The sequence below is a fragment of the Pongo pygmaeus genome, chromosome 15 (genome assembly GCF_028885625.2).
Source record: "Pongo pygmaeus isolate AG05252 chromosome 15, NHGRI_mPonPyg2-v2.0_pri, whole genome shotgun sequence".
Taxonomy (NCBI): Eukaryota; Metazoa; Chordata; class Mammalia; order Primates; family Hominidae; genus Pongo; species Pongo pygmaeus.
This window is the reverse complement of record NC_072388.2, coordinates 56062217-56089259: the sequence shown is the minus strand read 5'-3', so window position 1 is coordinate 56089259 and position 27043 is coordinate 56062217. Positions and strand designations below refer to the sequence as shown.

At 37.9% G+C, this 27043-nt stretch overlaps 2 protein-coding genes across 2 annotated transcripts in view; one reads left to right on the top strand and one right to left on the bottom strand.

Moving 5' to 3' along the window:
• Positions 1-690: 690 nt before the first annotated feature.
• NAA30 (N-alpha-acetyltransferase 30, NatC catalytic subunit) lies at positions 691-26485 on the bottom strand. The gene is made up of 5 exons (XM_054449731.2): positions 25960-26485; positions 24929-25697; positions 19773-19896; positions 16767-16822; positions 691-7232 (listed from the first exon to the last, which is right to left on the bottom strand). Exons 2-5 carry the CDS (start codon positions 25694-25696, stop codon positions 7095-7097), a joined length of 1086 nt encoding a protein of 361 aa, XP_054305706.1. The 5' UTR covers position 25697; positions 25960-26485; the 3' UTR covers positions 691-7094.
• The window catches only part of LOC129012343 (actin nucleation-promoting factor WAS-like), a 39383-nt gene continuing 38108 nt past the window's right edge, over positions 25769-27043 (top strand). The window contains exon 1 of the mRNA XM_054447984.2: positions 25769-26103. Coding sequence (XP_054303959.1) covers positions 25769-26103 — 335 coding nt within the window. The remainder of the gene's footprint in view (positions 26104-27043) is intronic.

Below are 27043 nucleotides of genomic sequence, written 5' to 3'. Positions count from 1 at the left end.
CTCTATTGAATAGACAGCCGGGCGCGGTGGCTCACGCCTGTAATCTCAGCACTTTGGGAGGCCGAGGCTGGTGGATCACAAGGTCAGGAGATAGAGAGCAGCTTGGCTAACACACTGAAACCCCGTCTCTACTAAAAATACAAAAAATTAGCTGGGCGTGGTAGCACATGACTGCTGTCCTAGCTACTCGGGAGGCTGAGGCAGGAGAATCCCTTGAACCTGAGTGGTGGAGGTTGCAGAGAGCCGAGATCGCACCACTGCACTCCAGCCTGGGCAACAGAGAGAGACTCCATCTCATAAAACAAAAAACAAAAACTAAAACCCAAAAAACTCAATATGCAAAATACAAAATTATATATAAATTATATATACTATTAATAGCTACCATTTGTTTACGATGTACTAGGCTACTAGGCATTAAGGTAATTTATGTACATAAATTATCTCATTTATTATTCACAATTAGCTCATCAGGTAGTTATCACTAAAAGCCCAGAGAAATTAAGAAACTTGCCCACTATCATCAGGATAAAAATAAACTTTGAACATTATTAGTTCCTAATATGAAGAAAATATCCCACAATGACTTAAACACAATGCCCACATCCATATTGATATACTTCGTTTCCAAATTATAAGCTATTAAGTAGACTTGGCCAAAGACAAATTTGAAATCAGTTTACATTTACCTAGTTAAGTCAATACTTGGTGGACTTACAAATTTTATTTTATTTGCATTCACAAAGAAATCAAGTATAACGCTGACTATGCAGAGTCACTGTTTACAGCCACAATTTGGAGGGAGGGAGGGAGAGAGGGAGGTGTCAAAAGTATAAAGGCAGCAGGTTCAGCCCCTTAAAAATGATCAATAACCATATACAATCATGAGAAATCTTGGCCTAAACATCACAATGATCAATCCCCTACATGTTAGGGCATTGAGTCCTCTGAGTGGTTCACAAATTTTAGCAATTACTTTATATCTTAAACTTTTAAAAGTTTCATGCAACTGTGGATTTTAATGCAGCACAGTTCCTTAAAAATGTCAGTACTTCCCTTACTGGAATTAGCGCATTCCTAAAAATACATGCATTTTTACAAATTATTACAACTAGCTTTCCCTCTACACAATATTTAAATACCAGGAAATAAAACTTCTTAAAATGCCTATTTAAGGGGCAAAATATTTTGTTTTTGGTTTGTGCAACCTGCTGGCTTTTAAAAAGGGTGAGTTTCTTTGGCATGAAAGGAAAACATAGGAGACATACAAATCTTTGCAGTTGTAAATGAACAAGTGACGGCACACACTTCCTAGAATACAAATCTCACTAAATACTTATACTAAAATCCCTCGGTCAAGGAGACCAGAAAAGTCTTATAAACGTTTTTAAGAAATTTCAAATTGATTTACTATGTAACACATCCAATAACAAATGTCTTTACACAATTTCTTTAAAAGCAGGTCCTTCTCCTAGCATATGGTAAATTATTTTATTTACAAAAATGTACATACAGTTCTCATGAAACTGAGGTATTAGAAAATTAAGATATTCATACAGCAAAGAGGTAGTCATAAAAATCCATATCTAAAAATAAGCTTCTTAGCATTATAAAAACCTTACATAATTAGACTAAAACTATTTCATTATAACCCCCATATTGCATAGTTTAAATAGTAGTATTAGAAGATAAATTTGGCACTTCAGCGGTCTTTGTTATTTCTAGGTCTGTTTCATATTGAGATTAAATATTGACTTAATCCCCAAAGTAATGCATGTTTTGAGCTCTTTCCTCAACAGTGTTAACAGGTTGTACCAAGCTTGGCACTGTCTTTGTGTCCAGGTGTTTACTATCCCTATTTCTGCTCTTTTGATGAACTACACTTACCAGATGACCAGCCAGGGTCAAAGGTAATACACCATGGTGATGGAAGGCAGCAAAATTAATCTGGTTCTTCCAGAAGTAACATTGGCCTTTGGCCTCATCCCCATAAGTGGATCTTGGAGGTTAAAAACATGATAGACCTCCATGTTCCAACTTGACCACTCATGAGATGATCAATCTCATTTACAACTGAAATGATTTCAAATTCATCAAAAATGAGAAATTATTAGGGCCAACTATACAAATATTTTAAGGCTAAAAAGGTAAGTCTCATCAGAAACAACTTTTGGCACTTGAATCTGCATCTCTGCAACCCAAGGAACTTCCAACAATAAAATCTGAAAGGGCTGCTTTTCTCAGAAAGGCTACACATAACAAGAGCAGTGGTTGGTGGGGTGGAAAGTGGTCAAACACTGTATTAATGAAATATATTGTCAGTATAAACAGTTCAGCTATACTCTTGCTCAGAGGTAATTTTTAGTTGTGTTATTTTAAAAGATTTTTCAGAGACAGTCTTGCTATGCTGTCCTGGCTGGTCGCAAACTACCATTTCAGCCTCCCAAAATGCTGGGATAATAGGCGTAAGCCACCACATCTGGCCTAATTGTAATCCTTCCATTTTATCTTTCAACCTATACAAACACTCCCTTCCTGTTATTACTGCTTATCTAAAGCTCTGCTGTCCAATACAGTAGCCACAAGTCACATGTGGCTAACTTTGACTAAAATTACAAATTCAGCTCAATCATCCCAGCCATACTTCAGGGGCTCAGTAGCTACATGTGACTAGTAACTACCACACTGGGGAGTGAAAAGGATACATCTATCCTTATATAAAGTGTGACTGGACAGTAGTGATCTAAAGTGTAGCAGTGCTATATGCTTATGAGATTTTTTAACTTTTTAAAAGTTGCTTATAAAAAGAATATCATAGGCTGAGCGTGGTGGCTCACGCCTGTAATTCCAACACTTTGGGAGGCCAAGGCGGGCAGATCACTTGCGGTCAGGAGTTTGAGACCAGCCTGGCCAACATGGTGAAACCCCGTCTCTACTAAGAATACAAGAAATTGGCTGGGCACGGTGGCATGCACCTGCAGTCCCAGCTACTCAGGAGGCTGAGGCACAAGAATTGCTTGAACCCAGGGGGCAGAGGTTGCAGTGAGCCAAGATTGTGCCCCCGCACTCCAGCCTGGTCAACAGAGTGACTCTGTCTCAAAAAATAAATCTAACACCTCTGGGCTACAGGTTAATACTGATCTGTGTTCACTGGTGTGAAAAAATGGTATCAACCTTCTGGTTCTTATTTAGACTTTAGACTGAATTTATGAAGTATTCGAGTTCCACATAAGGCCCAAATAAAACAAACTCAGATACTTTTACAGCATTACTATAAAGAATAATGTAAAGATTTGGCATGCATGATAAAAGTAATTTAGCAGTTAAATGATTAAAACAGATCATTTCATCCTTCTACTAAAATCCGAAAATCTTGACATACAGAAGTATTCACAGCTACTTAAAGCTCCTCACAAGGCAGGGGCAAAAGGCTCTTTAGATATTGCTCTATTTTACTTTGGTGTCTTACCAAGGGTGGGATGGGGTGGGGGGAACATTACAGAGTGGCAGTGTACAGACAAAAAAGTAAATTAAAATAAAAACTGTCCTAGAAATAAACTGCTATGAAACAGACTAAAAAGATAAACTTTTGACTGAACACATGGAAAATGTACTGATAACTGACATTATGAGTTGACTAACTGAATACTTTTAGGAAAATCAAGGTTATGTTATTTTCAAATTTACTTTGTCAGAACACACAACAGTGATGACAATTATGTAATACTTCTTCCCTGTAACTCTTAGGTGAAAGGCAGGAAGTGGGAAACAACATATTGTTTGTTGCTGTTTTACTTAGTAGGTAAAAGCAAAACAACCCAATCATAAAATGCACACAGCTGTATCTAAAAGAAAAATGCAAACACAACTTAACCATACTTTATTTGACTGCATCTTATTTAGACAGCTTGCACATTTCAAATCCCATTAAATCTCTCTCCAAAAGGATATGGGACAATAGAAGAAAATTATGCAGCAATATCCAGTCAAACAGCAGTCCAATATTTTGAGATACACGTGATATTTTATAGATACTCAACTCATATCTGACGTCAATATAATTTATGGTTATGTTTTTACAAACCTGAAAGCCCTGTAACATTACAGCACTCATTTTAGTGATGTCATGGTGCACTGAAAAGTAACTCTGATGCGCTACCAATTTGATTTTATCTATACTCCTGAAAAGTGATGAACTTCATGATTTTTAGACACCATAATAAATATACACATCCAGTCTTAGACATGTCAGCCAGTACCATAACACAGGGCAAGGTAAAGTTAAAACATGAAAAACAAACTGCTTTACATAGATTTGTCGAGCAAGTGGGAAGGGTAATTTGGGAAAGAGGCAGAAAATATTAAAATCGATTTTTTTTTTTTTCTTATTTTGCTGGTTTCAACTTCAAAAACTACTGTCTGGTTTCTGATCTGTGGACTTTGCTAAAGTAGTTTCATCCCAATGTACAGGAAATACAGGAAATTATAATCAGCCCACACATCAAAAATGATAGTATACCCGTTAGCTTCTTCAATACTAACATATATAGCTTCATGGTAGCATGTATAAAAATGTTCAGCAGTACCAACTGCCAAACCAGTGTCAGTGGATAGTACAGTCAGTCCTAAAGAGGCAGCACCCCATTAAAAGAAAGTTGCACCTATTTTGCTCAGTTGTAGCCAAGTGAACCCATGCTACCAACTTCAGATAGAATTGTTTTAAGCTTATTTAAGAACAACAACAGCCTATTATCAAAAAGTAAGTTACTGTTTGAAGCTACTTCAACCTGAATGGAGTCTTTCAGTGTTGGTGCTGGGTTTTCATGCTAGAGGCTAAAATTTTAATCTACTTAAGTAAAAATTTTTTTGCATACCCAATTAAAGACATAAGGCATACACTGACATTCAACATATACGAAACAATATGGCAACCATCTGACTTTTTAGTCACACAGTTAACATCATCTTTACAAACACCCAACCAGTTCAGTCAATTCGGCAATTTTGGAGGAAAAGGTCAGTATGATGGTTTCATTGACAATCTGGCAAAAACATTAAAATGGTTGAACCAATGATCTATCTACTTTACAACCATCCCCATTAGTGATTCAAGCAAATATATGTTCATCAACCATTATGTATCAACCAGCAAGTCAAATATAAAGAAGTGGAATAAAATTTGATGACATAAATATGTTTTAGTTCAATTTCCTTCATATTAAATAACAAAAGCATCACTGTGGTTGGTATTCTTCTAAATGCTAGTGCCTAAATGAAGTTTGACCAAAAACATACTGAAAGGCTGAGTACTGTGTGGTTACCATATTTTTATTATAACCAGTATTGTATTCTGCCCATTAAACTTTCAAGAGCAATATAAAAAGGAAAACATTTTCTTTAAAAATAAAGAACTATAAATAATCCCACCAGCAGAAAGTTTTTATTTTCAAATATAAATTGTGTATCTTTATTTTTAAAGTATTTGTTACTATGTTCACTTTCAAAACACTATACTGAGCAAAGAGCAGCTTTCCTTTAAAAAAAAAAAAAAAAAAAAAGCAACAAACTTTCCTGAAAAGGGGCCTTTACCAACTGTTAATGGAGGTAGGGTTTTTAAAAATACAGTAATTAGAGCCACAAAATATATTCCAAACCAAACACTAGAGTAGAAGTAGAGCATATTCAAATGAAAACAACAACAGATTCCTACAGTTTTCACAGAGAATGAATCTTTTTTCTTATGGGTACCTAGGTTTTCCAGTTAAATAATCTATCACAGGTTTACTGACTCAATTGAAAGCAATTAACTTTAAAATTTGTTACATTGCACTGATTGGCCAAAACACAATGTAACTAATAAACATGGTGGCTGTTAAGAAAACCCACAGAACTCATTCCAAAAAAGATTTTCATTTCCCCCTTTTGTTTTTCTGGCAGAAGAAAAGCAAAGCTCCCCTAAGAATTTGCTCATACAAGTGAAAATAAAATAAAGCAGCTTAAAATGGATACAATGCACCTTGAAATTTATTTCCAAGACCAAGAACCTGAAGTGAAGGATTTTAAGAAATGAAAGCAATGTGAATCCAAATCAAGTGGGAAAAACAAATTCAGCTACTTTGTAAAAGCTGTTCTTCGCAGCGTAGCAGTAATTTTGATTAAATAAAATCATATCAATTTACACTAATTTTCTATTCTTTTCCAAAACTTCCCTTACTCTCAAAAGAAAAAGTGCATCTAAACCCCAGCAATTCCCGGCTCCATCAACTTTTCTTATCTCTTTTGAGCCATTTCTCAATTTTCCAAGTAGATTCAACTTGCTACTGTAAGGAAAAAGGGACTTCTAAAGTAAACCATTCTTTCATTCACCTGAAAAAACTATCCAAATTATAAAAATCTGAAATAATTTATCAAATTTAGAATTTAAATAAAAACAAAAGTTTGCTTGCAAAGGCCTTAAAGGAAAAGATAGCATGCATTCAAAAACTAGAGATGAAGACAAATATATTTATCTACACAGGCACTGGCAGACAAAATTTAATTGTTACCTTTACTCATTGTAAGACATACCCCACCCTACATTTTTTTCATTCACTAATCACTGAGGTACCAATATTCAAGAATGGAAAATTTAATATTGAAAAAATAAAACCTAAAACTGAAGCGTCTCCCTCACACCCTTCAGAAAACTAGGGCAGGTTTTGTGTGAAATGTTAGTATACTTAGAGACTTTTACAATCCACATTGGCTTTTTTAAGGAACAAAAATTATGTTCCACTTACTGGTTCTGTGATAAAATGATCACTGTGTAAATAACATTGTCAGCAGACTTTGCAAATGAACACATAAATCTTGGCTATCAACTGGCACATCTTGTTGGTACCAAAAGAACTCCTGAAGTTTAAAACAATCTTTTAATTCAGAACAAATGCGCCATGCCAAAGTGCAACAAATATTGTGCGACACTCAATGAGACACTGACAGGTAAGAGCTGCATGGAAATTACTAAATCCACCTGCAAAGCAATTCTGTACAAATTGCATTGCATGCAAAGGTCGATTCTGTGTGGATGAAAGTTGTTCCTTGATGTCAGTTTCTCAACGCAGCCACAGTTTAAGTCGCAGTGCATCAACTCCATTTAAATAGTATCTGAACAGCCTCTTATCTCGAACAAAGCCAAGATTTTCATAAAGTTTCAAAGCGGACTTATTTGTTATTTCGGTTTCCAAAACAACCTTCAAAAAAATGAGAAAAAAACTAAGTTATAATTACATAATTTAAAAAATAATTTACCAAGTAAACAATTTTTTTAAAATCATACATTATTTTAAAAATTGATAGTGAAAACAATAAATAATATACAGAAAGAACTCAAAAACAGTCATCAAAATTGTAATATTATATTTGGGTCAAGGGCTTGGAGGACCACTGCAGATTTATCTTCTGTTCTACTGATTTGTGTGGTTTGAAATGTTTAGCAATGAGTATGCTTTATACTAAAACAAAGATTAATTATTTCCCTGTGGGGAAAGGTAAAATGACTAAAGACGAAAATAAAATCAACAATCAAAAGTGCTGGTTTATTTCCTTAAAATAATAAGCTATATTATTATAAGCAGCTATTCAGATTGACTTCCAACTTCCGTATTTTCATTAATATGTCATTTATTCTGGCAATAACTACCATATTTGTCTGGAGTCTAGACCAGAGTCTGCAAACTATAGACTTTGGGCCAAATGTGCCTGCTGTCTGTTTTGTAAATAAGGTTTTAGTCAAACAGCCATGTTTACTTGTTTACGTGATGTCTGTGGCGGCTTTCTCAATACAAGGGCAGAGCTGAGCAGTCGCCACAAAGACCCATGGTCCACAAAGCCTAAAATAATTACTAGTGGGCCTTTTACCAAGAAAGCTTGCTGAATCCAGACAAGAGGTATTCAAAATGTTACAGTGTGTCATAATCACCTGAAGGGCCTGTTAAAATAGATTGCTGAGCCCCACCCTCAGAGTTTATGAGTACGTTTGCAGTAGGACACAAGAATCTGCACTTTTAATATTTTTAAATTGCTAGATGATGATGTTGCTGCTGGTCAAGGGACCACATTTTGAGAACCATTGATCCAGATAGCAAAGCTTAACAGAGGAACATACAGTATTAACTTTCCTTTAAGTCTTTTGAAATATTACTGAGCCAGGGGCCCTGACAATGAATAACTGGTATTTTCGAAAACTGCGATTTTATTTTTACCTCCCTCTAACACCCTCTACCCCATCTTCCCAACTTTTACACACATAGCTCTATTTGCCTTTTCAATTGATTCTCAACTTATTTCATTGACAACTATCAACACAGTGAGCCACAGTTACTGTTGGGTGTCAACCCTCAAGTGTTTGGAGTGGGTGGGGGGGAAATGGCAAAGTATAATTAAACAAAGCCCCAAGTGAAGCATAAGTCTCTTCCTGTTCTTTCTCAAGCTATCAAAAAGTCTGACAAGAATGCAAACAACTGATGCAAATAATAGAGAAAAGACAGTACCTCAACTTTTATCCAAAATTGAACTCATAATCTGCTCTTCCTCCTCAATTCCATATCTCAGTAAACAGGATCACCCCCCCACCACCACACCAATGCCTCAAACCTGAAACCCAGGAGTCATCTTTGAACCTTCATTCCTCTCCAACCACCTATATGCATCCAAGCACTGATTATTGTCAATTCTCCCTCTTAAATCTCTAAGTGGTCCTCTTCTTTCTATGCTCGATATACCACAGTCCAAGCTGCCATCAACTCTCACTATAATTACAAGAGGCTCCTAACTCAAGAGGTCTCCTATTCTCTATAGAGTTAGGGTGATGCTCTTGTTAATTCTCTACTTAAAACCGTTTATTGATTCCCTCTTGTCCTCAAGAGAAAGTCCACAATCTAAAAATAATATCAAGAGACATAAAAAGTCCATCAATATATTGGCCTCAGCTTTGCTTTAGGTCTCTCTCTTCTTGCTTTCCATGCTCAACACTGAATTTTCAGTTTCTGGAACCCACCATGATCTTTCCCACCTTAGACCATTCAAATAAACTGTTTTCTGTCTGGAAGAATGCTCTTCCTATCCTCCTCTCTTTTGGCCCTACCTTGTCACTTCCAGATTGGGTACAGTGCCCCTTTCCTTTTATAACACCCAGCAACATTCTGCACTCTTCCTATGACACATTCTTATTCAACATTTGATGAGTGGTATGTCATCTCTCCTAGCTGGTAAGCCCAACAACAGCAGGGACCAATGCTAAATCTAAACCTTTAAAAGATCTAAAATGAAGTAGTTAACAGTTCAGGATCAAGAAAATACACTCCTAAGAAAATCTAAAATAAAAGTTGTACAGCAAACAAATTGGTTTAAGATAAGTAAACGTCAATTTCTCTCTGCACTTAAAAAAACACAATTTGGCCAGGTTTGGTGGCTCATGTCTATAATCCCAGCACTTTGGGAGGTCAAGGCGGATCACTTGAGCCCAGGAGTTTGGGACCAGGCTAGGCAACATGGTAAAAACCCATGTCTAAAAAACCTTAAAAATTAGCCAGGTGTGGTGGTGTGTGCCTATAGTCTCAGCTACTTGGAGGGGCAGAGGTGGGAGGATCACTTGAGCCCAAGGGGTTGAGGCTGCAGTGAGCTGTGAGTGCACCACTGCACTCTAGCCTGGGCGACAGAGCGAGACTCTGTCTCAAAAAACAAATTAAAATACTCACACATACACACACATAACTAAATTTCTAGTAACATAATTAAATTTCCAGTAACGTATGTCATACTAGAGTCTGTAACACCACAGTCTGGTCAATACAAGTTTTTAGTTTTTAACAATTCTCTTGGGTAATTCCTGCAATTGTTATTAGGTCCAGCACCTAATTACAGCTAAAATGTTAAATCAAAGCAATTTAATATGAGAAACTAAAGTCACAACAACTCAAAACTTGGAATTGATTTCACACAAAGTGACAATTTTAAAATATGACAGCTAATATTTATCGGAGCTGTACTATGTGCAATGTAAAGCATTCTACATGTATTATGTAGCTTTATTTTCACAATAACCCTATGAAATTGATGTGGTTATCCATTTTACAGATGAATAAAACTCAAGGCCACCAATAGAGCAAGGACAGAACAGAGTCCAATTATGAACTAAAGCTTAATAGTAACTACTCTACTGTACCTCCCCCTTATTTCCCAAAGTAAAGCAAAGCAGTGACTGGGAAATCTAACCTACTTAAGACAAGATGAAAGGGATTTTAAGTCCGCCATCAATATTTAGCAATCTAAAATATTCCAAACACATCTGAGGCTACCACTACTACACAAATACACACTTAAAGTGTGGTTAAGAACTGAGTTCAAGTTTGTTTGCATCCTAATATATTAATGAAATGAAGCTCAATTACATAGAAAAAAGTTACACCAAGGTCTAACCTAGTCAAAATGTAAAGATTCTCGTGGCACACTCATATTTTCTAAACAAAGAGATTCTTTCTTTAGAAAATTATCTGACACAACAGAAAAATGCCAGGATAAAGTAACTAATTTTTAATTCTTAAATTCTTATAAACATATTAAAAGAATATCTGGATTTATATTAGAAATTCACCATAAAATGAGGTTATTTTGGTCCTAAAGAAACTTGACAGAGTTGGAATTCTACTTAACAGAAAAATAAAATTACAGTGAAATTCCACCGATCCTCTTAGCAACAGTAACAGACCATTATCAGGATAAGCCAAACCATTACAAAATATTACTGTTTAAGATAATATTTTTTAATACTGTAGCTGGAAGATCCTGGAAGGCAGGCTTGTTCACTGCTAGAACTTTAGCACTACCACACTGTCTGGCACCTAGAAGCCCTTCCACTGCTATTTGCTGAATGAACAACAAACAGTACTGCTCTTCACAACATCTCTTTAAGATCAGAATTAACATCATGTTGCATAGACAAAGAGAAAGACCAGAAAAAGTTAAATGGCCTGCCTACAATCACACAACTGCCAAGTGAGAGAAGATAAATATGGAAACCAGGCTTCTCATACTCAGTTATTAGGCCAAACTACTCACCCAAAATCCTTGCAGCTTAACTAACCCCACTGTATTCTGTTCTTTACCTTGCAGCCTCTATCACATAGCAAAATGTTTCCAGTGAAACTAAAGATGTTTTTTATATATATACATATATAATTAGTAAATACATAATAAACACAATACATATAGTCTAATTAAAAAGATAAAAAGTAATCTTTTATAATGGGGGAAAAAGAATGACTGTACCTTTTCTAAGTTGGACTTTTCTAACTTAGAAAAGTATAAGTTATTTCAAAAAATAACTTAGATCTCCTTGGCTCCTAATAATCTAATTTAGTCATTAGTGCTAATGTGATCTATTTTATTCTTTTAATTGCACAAAATAGAGTCAGCTACTATATTATCTAAAATTTACCAAAATGTCTTTGGCATTACCTTTATATTGCTAGAAATAAGTAGCATTAAGCAGGTCAAGCAAATCAGGTTGTAGGGAAAGTCATGGGTTTGAATAGCAGATTGTAAACAGTCTGCCACAAGTTACATGGCGTACTATTTACAGAAGAAACTGTCTAGTAAAAATAAATGTACACAACAAAAAAAGAATGGAAAGAAAACACCAAATTCGATGTGTGATACTGTTTGGCTGTGTCTCCACCCAAATCTCATCCTGAATTCCCATGTGCTGTGCGAGGGACTTGGTGGGAGGTAACTGAATCATGGGGCAAGTCGTTCCCGTGCTGTTCTCGTGAGTGATTTAAGTCTTGCGAGATCCGATGGTTTTAAAAAGAGGAATTCCCTCGCACAAGCTCTCTTCTCTTTGCCTGCCACCATCCACGTAAGACGTGACTTGCTCCTCCTTGCCTTCTGCCATGATTTTGAGGCTTCCCCAGCCATGTGGAACTGCAAATCCAATGTGGTACTCTTTCTTTTGTAAACTGCCCAGTCTCAGGTACGTCTTTATCAGCAATGTGAAAACGGACTAATACAACGTGCTAGAAAGGTAGGTAGTGAACTTTCTTCTTCTGTTTCCCAAGTTTTCTGTAATGTTCATTACGGTTTTTCAATGGAAAAAATGTCTTTAATGTAAATAAGCGAAAATTAGATGACGTGATTTTCAACTAAAAATATTTTAAGATACTATAAATTCCATTAAGAAATCCTAATTCCACTGTATTCTGATCAGTTATCTCTGGCTATTCATATTCACAGTAATCGACCTAAAAACTCTCTTTGTGTGTGTGTGTGTGTGTGACAGAGTCTTGCTCTGTCCCCCAGGATGGAGTGCAATGGCGCGATCTCGGCTCACTGCAACCTCCGCCTCCTGGGTTCAAGCGATTCTCCTGCCTCAGCTTCTCCAGTAGCTGCGATTACAGGCACGCACCAACACACCTGGCTAATTTTTGTATATTTTTAGTAGAGACGGGGTTTCACCATATTGGCCAGGCTGGTCTTGAACTCCTGACCTCGTGATCCACCCACCTTGGCCTCCCAAAGTGCTGGGATTACAGGCGTGAGACACCATGCCCAGCCTAAAATTCTAAAAACAAACAAATAAAACAAAACAAAACAAAACAAAAACAACCTTGAAGTTTTCAGAGATTAAGATTTTAAGGATATCAATGGCTTAAAAATCGAGGCACTATTCATCATACTGATACTGATCAATCACCTGCCCATATTCTAATTTACTTCAGGGAAAAAAGTACATAAATGTAAATGGCCACCAAGTAGGTTGATTTTAGGTACACAGATCCTATTTTAAAATCTACATCATAGAAAACTCATTCATTCTATAAGTATTTATCTTATTCTTTCTTCTATTGTGAAACATGAACCTGACATACTTGTCCTAGCCACTACACATCTGGCAGCCAGAGCATGTAGGGGGTGTAAACAAATTTAAGCCAGATCAGCATACTGGTAATGTATTTCTTACTCATGAAGTAACAAATCCACTTGTTTCTTGTTTTGATACTATAATTTTTTAGTCAGCTCCAAATACATAGAAAATGAAAAAAACTTTTAGCTATACTGTTTTAACATATGTCTAATTCTGATATGAAAAGTTGGGAAACTTACAGTAAGACAAAATGAAAACATCAATTAGACTAAGAACAGTGCAGCATTATTTGGAGAAAAACATTATCAAAACATTATCTACCTTTCAATTCTGTGATTACTAATAACTCTGGCTGAATACTCTGAGCTTAAAATGACTAGTAACAACAAAGAACAATATAAACATGACTCAAGGTCACAAATTCTGTAGACAGAATAGAAACTAAAAATTGTTTGATGTGCACAGTAAGGTTTCACAGAGATTTCCAAATGTATCTTTTTTTTTTTTTTTTTTCCCGACCACGGAGCACAGTAAGGTTTCACGGAGATTTCCAAATGTATCTCTTTCTTTATGAGAGTCTCACTCTGTCTCCCAGGCTGGAGAGCAGCGGTGCAATCTTGGCTCACTGCAACCTCCGCCTCTCGGGTTCAAGCGATTCTTCTGCCTCAGCCTCCTGAGTAGCTGGGACTATAGGCGTGTGTCACCACGCCCAGCTAATTTTTGTATTTTTAGTAGAGACGGGGTTTCACACCATGTTGGCCAGGCTGATCTCGAACTCCTGACCTCAAGTGATCCGCCAGCCTTGGACTCCCAAAGTGCTGGGATTACAGGCATGAGCCACAGTGCCTGGCCAAATGTACCTCTATTAAAAGGTTCACAGATTTTAAAATCTCTATCTTTGTAAGAATTTTAAAAATAGCAGAATAACCTAAGTAGTAGAAAATCTAATTTAAAACCCTTCTCAAATGTCTTTCACAGATTTTCAGATAATTTGTCAAAATTTCTAAACCCTTTAAAAGAAAGGAAGGTTGGTCTAAATTAATGAGAGTGAAAGCACATGTTTATGTGCCTTTTCATTAATCACTGTATTTTTGGAGATTTATCATTTCAAAAGCATTTTAACAACTTGGTTAACCCTGAAGATGCCTTTTAAAAAAAAAATCCTACTATGAACAAAAATAAGACAATTGGTGTTTTTAGAAAGCTTACAGGAAGTTCAGAGAGAAAGACAAGTTAATAACAATACAAGTCAAAATTTAAAGGTGCTTAAACAAGAGAGAGAGGGATACAAACATCATGCTGGAAGCACAGAACTGATCATTCAAAAAATATCTATGAAGCAGGTACTCTTATCACAAATGTCACACTAAGCACTCAGAATACAGCAACAAACAAGAGAAGGCATCTCTGTCCTACATTGTGCTAAGGCACTGAATAAGTGAAATTAAGTGCAATAAATATTACAAAAAGAGTAGCAAAAATAACAGAAAAGTGCAATGGATCCTGTCCAGAAGGATCAAGAAAAACTTAAAGGAGTTGTTGGTATTTGAATTGGGTCTTAAAGACTAAAGTATTTTAACAAGCAAAGGAAAACCAAATAGCTACCAGATCTTATAAAGAGTAAACAAGAGTTCATATGGCAAATTATTCGATTTGAATAATGCTGGACACAGATAAGCAAAATTTTTATACCAAGAAAAGGTTATCCAATCCAGAGACAGAGGTATTCACAAACTGCAAAAACCATAATCATACAAAAGGAGAAAGTTCACAAAGCTATCCCTGATGTCAGCCTAAAGATTAAGTAACATTCATTGTTTCAAAAGAAAAAATGAATGAATCAGCATTCACTTTTTAGGCTGGAAATGAAGTTTTTCTACCATAAAATATATCATTAATTTAGAATTTAACCTTGAGACCAAAACAATAAAAATCTTCGTATCATTCCTGACATCTTTAAATGAAAAGCCAACACTATCCAAACCTTTGAACAGTTAAACAAAAGCACACAGCCTGCCTCACAAGTAGTAACTTACGATATCAAGTAGGATAACTCAGAAAAGGTTTAATCATAGGGAACATAATACTCTCTGCTCTTAACACCCCTGTTCACTGGCTCTGCGGAAGATCAAAACATGATCTATTATCCTAAAGATTTCTCCAAGCTGTTAAGCAACTTTTGTGAAACCTGACTTTTCTCGATGAGCTGACAAGCAGTGTGGCTATGGTCCAAACACGGACCTATACTCATGAACATATCTGATCCAATCCTCTCCTCAAAATTTCAGTTACCAGTCATGTAAAGCTTTGGCTACTGCACCTTTTGCATTTTAATATTAAAAGCTGTGAATAATGTGAGATCCTTCAACACCTGTGAATTATTTCTTTGGAGTAAAATTAGATATTTTTAAATCCCAGGATGACTTCACTGTGCCACCCAGTATGTCTGTAGGCCTTCTCATATAACCGCCACTGAGAATGGATCTGTCAGAATAGAGCCTAATGTGAACAAGAAGCCTGAGAATGCTCAGCAGTAAATCTCTGTATTCTAATACGGAAATGCATTCATGAGATATTGTTAAAAGAAAAAAGCAATTATTATTGTTAATAATTATTGAATAAGAATTACTTCATTTGTATTTTTAAAAACTATATATTTGCACATAGGTGTGTTTAAAAAATGAGAGAAAGCATTTCAAATAGTTAACAGTAGCAATAGGCCAGGAGCAACGGCTCATGCCTGTAATCACAACACTTTGAGAGGCTGAGGTGGAAGGACCACCTGAGGCCAGGAGCTGGAGTGGTCTCCAGCTGGACAACATAGCAAGACTCCCATCTCTACAAAAACAAAAAAACAAAAAAACCCACAAAAACAAACAACAACAACAAACAGTAGCTATCAATGGAAAGATGGATAAAGAGTTGAAAAGCATGAGAATCGTAGAAGGGACTTTGTTAACAAAAACACATGCATACATATATCATATATGCTGACTGCGTATAAATTTTGTACCAAAACACTCCATTTCTTTTAAGTCACTAAACAAATTATTTATTAAGGTCAACCTTTTGAAAAAACTTACCCAATTTCACATATTTTGAGAATTCTCTAAGGCACATCTGACCTCTAATAATAAAGACAATTGCTACTTCTATTACTCATAAAACTACTAGTACAACTTTGCTCCTCCTTAGTCACCACTGCTATGTTAAAGACATCTATACTTCTCTAGTTTATACTTGTTCCCTTCCACACTGTGCAACAGTAAATGTTAACATTCCCAATCATCACCAATATTTATCATGCACCTACTATATGTAGAAACACTGTGCAGTAGGATACAAAGAAATATCTGCCATCAGACCTTACAAACAAGCTGAAAAGAGAAAATGCTCTTATGTTAATGCGCAGATAGCTCTACTCTTAAAAAGTGGTTGTCTTCCCCCAGCCAACATTGTCATTATTTAATTCTGAAAAGATTATTTTCAAGTGTGAAATGTCCTCCATATAGACTGATAGTTTTCCATTTGTTAGAAACTAAGGCCAATATGTAAGCAAATTATAACAGAGTCTGTAATAAGAGCTACCTTAAATAACTGATGATAAAGCCTCTGAATACCAAAATTGTGTACTGAAAATGTCTAAGATTCCACCCACACATTTTGAAGAAATTTTAGCTCCATTTTAAAATTTGTTCTAGGTCAAAAATTCATGTGTTTTTAAATGGAATATAATTTTCCCCACAAGCTGCATTTGTATAGTAACACTGCAATGAAATCTGCAATAAATTACAAAATATTTATAAAAAATACCCAGTAAGAATAATGCCCAGATAAAAAGTATTAAACATTTTTAAAGACTTACCTCATCACAGTCTCCCTCAACCATGGCATATATAGCTTTCTTAACCAAGTTAGTACCTAGAATATAGATCTGAGTATTAATGAAGGAAAAATGTATTTCTTAAAGATAACCTAAATTATAATATTCGTAAGCACAGAAATGTCAAATGCTAGTTTCTATCTTGAATCCAGATACATGGATTATCTCAAATTAAATGGGAAAAATTTTAGCTATAAGCTAAGAGAAGCCAACAGAACCTATACATAACAGTATGTTTCCTCTTGAAAGACCTATCTCCCAATATACTCCTTTTTCTCAGACATAATTATTTGCCACAAGCAGGAGTTTGTTCTATTGTGTTTGAAAGCAGTAGGAAAGCGAAAGAGAAAAAGACAACATATGGTATGGCCAGAACAACCCAGGAACTCCGCGTGAGTTGGCCAGAACTTACTGCATAACCTGAGCTGATCTCACCAAAGATCCTTCAAACTCCCCTGGACACAAGGCACAAGACAACCTCATCAGAACTGCTGTTACCCACAGTAGGTTCCTATAAACTTTACAGTGAGCACGATGAAGTCTGGCAAGTCTGGCACTCCCACTGACGTCAGTGGTGTGTCTGTAAATGTCTAGCAAAATGTATCCTAGTTTAGGGTCAAATATAATTGGTATATTAAAAGGGAAAAAATTTGCCAAATCTGATTTTAAGAGCAGACATACAAATTTTATTTAAAAACTCTTAGGCTGGGTGCAATGGTTCATGCCTGTAACCCCAGCACTTTGGGAAGCCAAGGCAGGTGGATCACTTGAGGCCAAGAGTTCAAGACCAGCCTGGCCAACATGGTGAAACCCCGTCTCTATTAAAAATACAAAAAATTGGCCAGGCGTGGTAGCTCAGGCCTGTAATCCCAGCATTTTGGAGGTCAAGGTCATGGCAAAACCCCATCTCTATTAAAAACACAGAAAACTGGCTGGGTGCAGTGGCTCAGCCTATAATCCCAGCACTTTGGGAGGCCAAGGTGGGCGGATCACTGGAGGTCAGGAGTTCAAGACCAGCCTGGCCAACATGACGAAACCCCACCTCCACTAAAAAATAAAAAATTAGCCAGGCATGGTGGAGGGTGCCTGTAATCCCAGCTACTCAGGAGGCGGAGGCAGGAAAATCACTTGAACACAGGAGGTGGAGGTTGCAGTGAGTCAAGATCACGCCACTGCACTCCAACCTGGGCGACAGAGTGAGACTATCTCAAAAAAAAAAAAAAAAAAAACAATAAATCAGCTGGGTGTGCTGGTGTGCGCCTGTAGTCCCAGGTGCTTGGGAGGTTGAGGCACAAGAATTGCTTGAATCTAGGTGCTAGAGGTTGCAGTGAGCCGGGATCACGCCATTGCACTCCAGCCTGGGCAATACAGCAAGACTCTGTCTCAAAAAATAATAAAATAAAATTAAAAACTCTTAATTTTCAAACCATGCATACAAGTATGCATGCATTTTATGGCCCAAACAAAGTATGTCTGAAGGCCAGGATGCAACCCTAAAGCCACTGGTTTCTGCCCTCCAAACTAGCCAAACAATTGGCTATAATTTATCATGAGTCCTTATCAGTGCTTTTTAATGCATCAAAGGCTCAAACTTAATCCATAAAACAAGCCCAATTCATTAAAAATCTTAGTGGAAAGAAGTAACACTGCAATAAAGTTGGCTAAACCTAACATATTAAGTAAACCTATTTATAGTTACTTCTCATGATACCTAGGACTGTGTGAGAGTCTTAGGTTGGACAATAACACTTAATAGTTTTTAAAAAAACATAAAAGTGAAAAAACTGCTAATGATTAAATACTGGTACAGGTATTAAACTTTTTTTATGAATACTCAGCTAAAGCACATCACAAAATTTGACATGCTTAGACAAATTCTTGTCTACCCAATCCTCCATTGTCAACAGAGGGCCACTAGGTCGTAGAGACTAGAAGAGTGGTTTTTCAAAACGGAGTCTTGCTCTGTCACCCAGGCTACAGTGCAATGGCACGCTCACTGCAACCTCCACCTCCCGAGTTCAATCGATTCTCCTGCCTCAGCCTCCTGAGTAGCTGGGATTACAGGTGCCCACTACCACGCCCAGCTAATTTTTGTATTTTTAGTAGAGACAGGGTTTCGCCATCTTGCCCAGGCTGGTCTTGAACTCCTGACCTAGTGACTCGCCTGCCTTGGCCTCCCAAAATGCTGGGATTATAGGCGTGGGCCATCGCACCCGGCACCTGGTGGCCTATTGAGTTTTATGGTGTTATTTAAATGACAAAAGTTATCTAACCCAGCCATAGAAGAGTGGTTCTTAATCAGGCTTACATCACAGTCACCTAGGGAAGCTTCAGCCCCACCTTTGACAAGACAAACAAGAGTCTCAGGGTGAGGGGCCCAAGTATGTGTTTATAAACTACCCACATGATTCTAATGATCATTATAAATCATGAGCGTAAGATTAACTAAACATGTCAGGAAAAGTAGACCCAACAAAAAATTAAGTTTGGGAATTATAAGAAACAATCAATTCTCATGTTCTGATCTTTCCTGAATTGCAATATATGGTTGATGACTAGCACCAAGTAATGGTAACAATTTGTCAATAATTTTGGCTTGATTGAGGTCCACTTAACCCAAATACAGACAAGTGCTTGAAGGCTGGGATGAAGGACCATCATAATGTAATTATAAATTGCAGTATTTCTTGTGGTACTTAGCATAATGCAAAGTATTTTGAATGTGATTAAAAAAAATCTGCAGGTGAAAGCTGATGATCGGCTACTTGTTAAAAAGAAAAACTGTCAAACAAAACGTTAATAAAGAAAAAATTCTTTTTAAGAACTTTTTAAAAATACCATTTTGAAATTAAAAATTAAAAACCGCCTTAATTTTCTTCCCTTAGTTTCTTCCATTTCTACATACTTACATTTAAGTCTTTTATTTCAAAACACAACAAAAATGAAAATAGCTTAGGCATTCTTTCCATAAAATAATATTTTTCTTACCAATGCCATTTCTCCTGTATTTGGAATCCACGGCTAACATGGCTATATAACCTCTGCGGAACATCTTTTTGTGCATATCCAACTTGCAAACGATGGCACCTACACACTCCTCCCCTACCATGGCCTTAAAAATAAACAAACAGTTATGAAGAATACATTGCCATCAGGTACTGCACAATTATCCAGAGAAAACAACAACCAACCATTGGTAAGCATTTTTGACGGGGGAAGATAATGGGAACTCTTGCAAGACAGCCGTCACCGAAGTTTCAGAAATTTAAATCCCCTAACTCCTTTAAATGTTCTAGTGTTAAAAATTCTCAATATTCTTTAGAACATGAATTGTTTATGCTTACTATTAAAGCCTAGGGAAAAAAGACAAGATTCCACAAGGTAAACATTCAAGTACTTTATAAGATTACATATGAGGTGCATATAATCACAATTATTTGCAACAAAGACCTACCTAAGGTTCTGGAAGGGGAAATATGCAAAAAAAAAATTATAAAGAAAAAGTCTATTCATTAGGACATAAAATATTGTAAAACTTGCCCATCAGCAGAATATAAATTTAAATATATTCAGTTAAATTTAGTAATAATGGCCAGGTGCTGTGGCTCATGCCTGTAAACCCAGCACTTTGGGAGGCAGGGGCAGGCAGATTGCTTGAGCTCGGGGGTTTGAGATCAGCCTGGGCAACATGGCAAAACCCTGTCTCCACCAAAAATACTTAAATTAGCCGGGTGTGGTGGCATGCACCTGTAGTTCCAGCTACTTGGAAAGCTGAGAAAGGAGGATGGCTTGAGCCGGGGAGGCAGAGGCTACAGTGAGCTGAGATTGTGCCACTGCACTCCAGCCCAGGTGACAGAGTGAGACCCCATCTCAATAAAAGAAAAAAATGAAAATAAATTTAATAATAAAGTTTTAATGAAAGCCAGATATAATACATATTTACACCTGAATGGCAGATTTCAATCAGAAAAAAAAAATTAAAAATTTTCAGAAAAAGCACAGTTTATAAGGTATTGCTTAGATCATACCCAAGAGGTTTTTGTTAATATATGTAAATGTAGCATAGTCTCATTTTTAGGATACTCCTGACAGTGTGGATAACTGTCATAAAGCTCTCAGAATATAGTTCAAAATCAAAGCTTTATGTTAAAAGCTTTAATTTTACAGAAATTTCTATTTTAATAAAAATGTACAGCTTTCCAGAGTATTAAAAGCTACATGTTAAATTCTAATCATCCATTTTCATTAAGATTTCTAGTGTTACCACTGAAAATGTTTTCCAAAAATTCCAATGCTGATAAAAAGTTCTAGTAACACAGTATTTCTGGTAAATATAAATAGGGCAATATCTCCAACTGTTTAAATAATGTGTCAGTAAGAAGTCTGTTTTCCATAAATTAACTTTCCAGAAGAAACTATTTCAACAAAAGCAGAAATGAGTCAAAAAATTAATAAGTAATGTCCAATTTATAATTAATACATATTTTAAATCTGTGACTTTTTTAGTCTGTCATTCTGTAAATTGATTAAAAGGCCTTTTTTTTTTAACTGTGGAGAAATCTTTTAGGCAAGATAATTCTAATCCATTTCATGCAAACCTAAACTAGGTCGGAAAAATCCTTTTGAAGGAATATGAAATTCAACAACCCACGCTAATTCATTTCTGGTTTATCACACATTCCAAAACTATTTTGGGTCAATAAACCTCTGAAATTGTTATTTCTAATTTTTTCCCTCACAATACATCAATCTTTTAAAAAAAAATTTTTAAACAAAGACCTGAAGTATGCACAAAAATCGCCTTGACCAACTCTGAAAGCTTTTTCTGATTTGAAACTCACTTCAAATATATTTGTGTATATAGAGACATGTATAAATACATACACATACATAAAATTATCACAGACCAAATGGTATATTTAGAAGGGCCAGAAAAAATTTTGGCCTGACCTCAAAAGCCAGGCTCATGTGAAATGAAAACCTGTATTAGATTGATGATACAAACCTCAGAATACCTACACCTTATATAAAACTATCCAAAAATGAGGAAAAATTAAAACCATTAAACACAATACAACTGGACAGTACTTTCAATCTGAACAGGAATTTCAAACAAATCTTTGTCCTTTGAGCACGGAATAAGCAAACAAAATATTGTATTAGTTCATTCTTAAGACCTGATTTCTTCCTAATTTAGAATCTGTAGGAGCAAAAATCAATCTGTATACATCATCTACAAAGCCCAATATATCATACACCATTACGATGATATTAGTAGTGAAGAAGACCAATGCTGCATTTTTTTCCTGATAAACTACTCAGGAATATATGGTACATTTACAGGAATCATTAAATTGCTTGTCAATTTTTCCAAATAAAAGCTCTGCATATACATTTGGAATTCATGCTATTAAATGTATTTTTTCAAGGATGGGAACTGAAAAATTCCTGGCAAGATTACGACTTAACACTACAAGGCCAAAGGGTTGTCAATCTATAAAACTATGAAAAAAATAAAGTGAGAGATTCCCAAATTCTAGAACACTACAAATAGAAAACTGGAGGAAGCCAAAAAGTTAAATTTAGAACAAATAAACGGAAGTACTATGTTACATTTGCTGAGAGTAAGTTTAAGAACTTCAAAAAGATACCAACAACTGAAAATGTTACTATGAAAACAGGTAAAGATAAAATGGTTAAGTACAGAGTAACTGAAAGTGTCTCACATTTGTCCTTTTTTTTTTTTTTTTTTTTTTTACATCTTTTACAATTAGGAAGAATCATAATAAGCTATCATTTTTATTAGTCAATCAAGTATTGGCAATTTTGTAAGGTTCAACCCCATATATTCCATTGACCCATTACAGGTTATCCACGGAAAACGGAACATTTTGGAGGTTTCTAATCTCTTGAGATTGATGTAAGGGCAACTGTCCCTTGGTGAAGATAACTTGGTGACACAATAATCTTCACTGAATGGATGAAGGGTATGTCATTTTTCAGGTTCTTATTTGTTACCATATTGAGAGGCCAGGAGAACTGGGTTCTAGCTTTACCCTTCCGTCGGTAAATATCTGGAGATTGAAACATTTTAAGTCACTTTGGTTCTTAACTTCTTTTCAATGAAAAAACAAAACAAAACCTACCCCTCTGTCAGTAAATATCTAGAGATTGAAACATTTTAAGTCACTTTGGTTCTTAACTTTTTTTCAATCAAAAAACAAAACAGAACAAAACCTAAGTTGGGCTAGATTATCTCTAGGATGCCTTTCAGTTCTAAAGGGATATGATTTAAAATAGACATTTACGCATCTGTATTTTTTAAAAAATAGTTCCTATGGGAAACTTAAATTTAAAAGTATGCCAAGATAAAGGCTTCAGTTCTAAATGGCCTGGTTGTTTTTTAACTACTGTTTTATTATTGTTTAATACCTCCTGATTCATACTTGCACCAGTAAATCTTATAGGTCAACCACTTGTGCATATCGCAATTTCTAGTTACTCAGAATATTAAACAAACTTAAGCTACTAAAGGCTAACATACACATTAGCTGGTGAATTGGGAAGGTTCTACATAAAATCAAATCTAAAGTTTACTAATATTGTTGACCAGAGTCTAAAATAGCAGACAAGTTGAGAGAGGCTTAGGTAAATTATCAGGACTCAAAAGTTGACTAAATATCATATACACAACTATTTCCTGGAATTGACAGAAAAACATCTATTTCAATTTGAAATGTGACTCAATCACCTACTTCTGTGGATTAACTTACAACTAAATCTACAATTTTTAGCAATTACAGTGGCATTTGATATGACATTTATAATAGTGCTATAAATCATTTTCTCATATTCATTGACATAGACATGTCTTAGAACTATTCTGATACAATGCTTAGAATACTGAAAGAGCAGTTTTCAAGAATATAAAGTAGTACCCACAGTTTTAACAAATGTACTGAATTGAAATTTAAGCAAGTTAAGACAGAAAATAGAACTACCATTATCTACAATACCCAGGTTACATTTTCAAATTATCACCAAGCTAAAGAATCAAAAAGATAAGTATTGTCAAAATATCTTGCAGGGAATTACCAAGTGAAACTAAGCCAATGCTAAAACATTTAAGTAATGGTGGCTTTTCCCTTCACATATTATAAAATACTCCTTAAAATGATGTCATCTTTCTGTAGTAAAATTCAACAGAAACAATATGCTTGTGAGCACATGATACAAAGCATACACCTGCAGTCAACGTTTAAGTTAAAGGGTTCATACAGACTGAAATGGGTCAATATTATTGTGAAGAAATTACTGGTACTGCCAATACTATGTTAATTTTTAAAAACTGTCCGAAAGTCTTTCACTTACGTGTAATATTATTGTCAATTATACTCTACACAAGCCAGTGTTACTAGTGTTTGGCCACATCTACAATCAGTTTCTTAAATTAAAAAAAAAAATCAGATCGGTAACAATTTCACACAAATTTTCTACATTCCACCAAAGGGTATTTTGTTCAAGTTTCAGGAGTCTTTCAGCCACCAGAAGTGTTAGTAGCGCTTTCTGGAATGGAGTACCAGAAAGCAGGCTGGCTACAACTGTTAATTGTCCAGTTGAAGTAAAGGGAAACATCTCCATGATTACTGAAAATGCTTGTAAGATTTAATTCTCCAATATGACCACACCAAGTTTGCTGACATTCATGTTCACCAAAACATGTTTATGCATACACTCTTCCCTGATTATGGTTGTAATTGAGAGACTAATAAGGCCTGTATCTGAACAGAACCATGTTCAAATTAAATGACTGTAAAGTGTTTGAGGATGCGGGCGGGTAATTAAAGACGGTTAAACACGATTATAATCTAATGTAAACAAGACACAAGACCCCCACCCCAGTGAAACACTACACCATACAGGCTTGCTGCAGTTACACTAGTATCACGTTAACCCGAATCATGAAGTCTTACCTTCAAATCAATTACATTAAATAACTAGGAATGTGTACAGCACTTGACATCATATAACGTACTATGATACGCAGCAGGAGATATCCACTGCCACACTCTGGGCCCTTACTCCCTGCCCCGCATGGTCTGGATCACTGCTGGGTTCACCCTCTTTTTATTCTATCCACTTACCAAGAAGCACAGCTGTGGCCAGTTGTGGATAAAATATCTATAGGTATAAATGGAGTAGGGTTCGGACAGATCTTTGGTGATCAGTCTCATGATATCGGGCATTTGTAGCTCGGATTCATATCGGACATATCGTATCGTCCGATCCTCCCCAGGCTCAACCTCCCTGCCCGAAGGGCTTCTTAAGCTGCAGTCGGCGGTCAGGGACGAAGACAGCAGCCGCACCTGCTCGTCTTCCTCCTCCTCCTCCTGCTCGGTGCCCTCGGCCAGTCCATTGCGCGCCGCCGCGGGATCGCTCGCCGCCGCTGCCTCCGCCGGGCTGGGGACCGCAGTTCTTGCATTAGAGAGGGAGTGAGGGGGCCTCTCGCCCGAGTGTACCCCGGCTCCTTTTGTTGCAGTCGCTCTGGGGCCTCCGTCAGGGGTGGCTGTGGTTGCGGCCACCTCTGCTACGCTCAGGACCTTGCTCTTGAGGGAGGCGGCCGCCCGGAGGTGCCGCAGTTCGGGGCTAATCAATCCGTTGAGCTGCTGCTGCTCCTGCGGCGGCTGAGGGCAGCGGAGGCACGGATGCCCCTTGGCCGCCACCGTCGCCGACTCTCCGCCCGCCGGGCTCCTGCTGCCGCCGCCTTCGTGCTCTTCGTCGTCCTCCTCGTCCTCGCTGCAGCAGGCAAGGGCGGCCCCCGCCGGGAAGGGACACCGGGGCTCGACCGCCGCCGGGGCCGGAGGTGCTGGTGGTGGGAGGAGGCTGCTAGGCCCAGGCGGTACCTCCGCCATCCTAGAAGCGACACAGACCGAGAGGGGAGGCCATGAAACCCGGCCGAGGAGCGCGGAGAACGGGGGCGACGGATGGGGGGCGGCCGAGGTGGGGGGAACAAAGGCAGAAACCGTCCCTCACGGAGCTGCCCCCCCAATTCCGCGCCACCCCCCCGCTCTTCAGCGCCGCCCAGCTGCTCTGCCGGCCACCGTCCCCGTCCGCCCGGGCCCACCCGCCAGCCCTGTCACTCGCGGCCCCTCCCCGTCCTCTCCTCGCGGCTCACCCCGCACGGGTCCCCGCCGCCGCTGCCGCCACTCCTCTTCCTCCGCCACCGCCGCCGCCTCCTTCGCAGCCGCGGCAGCCTCCACAGCCGCCAAGGTTCTCACTCAGCCGCCGTCGCCGTAAAGCGCCTCGGCTGTTACCCCGGGTAAAGTTTCCTGGGCCTGGCTTTACGACACTTCCCTGCCTGCCGGCTGCCCGGGCCAAGAGAGAGGGGCGTGGAGGGAGGTGACCTGTGGAGGGGCGGGGACAAAGGTGTCTCCTGCGGGTTGCGGGGAAGGCTGCGTGCTAGTGGGTGGGGCTGTGGGGCCGGGAAGTTGCAGAGGGCTTTGGAGTCACAGGCTCCCAAACCTTCTTCCTCGGTTTGGGGGCGCCTCAACCTGCGGTGCTTGCCACGCGGGGCCGGGGAGGGACGGACCGGGCAGGCGCTCCCTGCTTAAAGTCTACCGGGCACTCGGAGCTGTAGTGAATCTCGCCAATTCGGGGCCTGTGGAACGAGCCGTTTACAAGTCAACTAAAAATGCCCTTTTAAAGCTGCACAGCGTTTAATGTTTGCCCTGACCAGGGGCAAGGAGAATGGGGGAGGAGCGATTAAAAATGGAGCAAATCAGGGAAGCCGACCGAAAACGAAAGGAAGATTTGAGCTGTGAAAATATGGGGATGACTGTCGAAACGTGGTGGTTTGCAGTGTGAATTAAGTTCAGCTGGCCCTTGCCACTTTGCGGCAAGGGAGTCAGCCCTCTTCCTCTCCCTCCTTACTCTGCTCCTCGCGCCCAGTAAAATTGGAGGCAAAAGTGACTGACAGGTGTTGGGCAATTGCTAGCACACCTGGGGAAGGGTTAGAGAGCGGTGGTGAAAGAGAGTGACCAGGGCTAAGAAGCACAGTCCTAAACTTGTGACACAAATAGGTTAGGAAGCACTGGTAAACAGGTGGCCTGATCCTCCCAAGGGATCTGCCTATCGCGTGCAAAGGGGATGGAACTTGAGCTTGTGGCTGGGCTCCTTTTGCTCTAGTCCACAATTGACTCCCGGCAGGTCTGAGCTGAGACAGGTAGTGTGACTCACCCGCTCACTGAACAAATTCGGTT

Bases quoted from the DNA above. Each gene is read 5' to 3' on its own strand.
- NAA30 (XM_054449731.2), bottom strand. From the start codon at position 25,696: ATGGCGGAGGTACCGCCTGGGCCTAGCAGCCTCCTCCCACCACCAGCA. The intron at 19,897-24,928 runs GTAAGTGGATAG...TTTATTTTTAAG, and splicing joins GGCCACAGCTGTGCTTCTTG to GCCATGGTAGGGGAGGAGTG. The intron at 7,233-16,766 runs GTAAGTCTTTAA...ATTTTTTTGAAG, and splicing joins TTGAGGGAGACTGTGATGAG to GTTGTTTTGGAAACCGAAAT.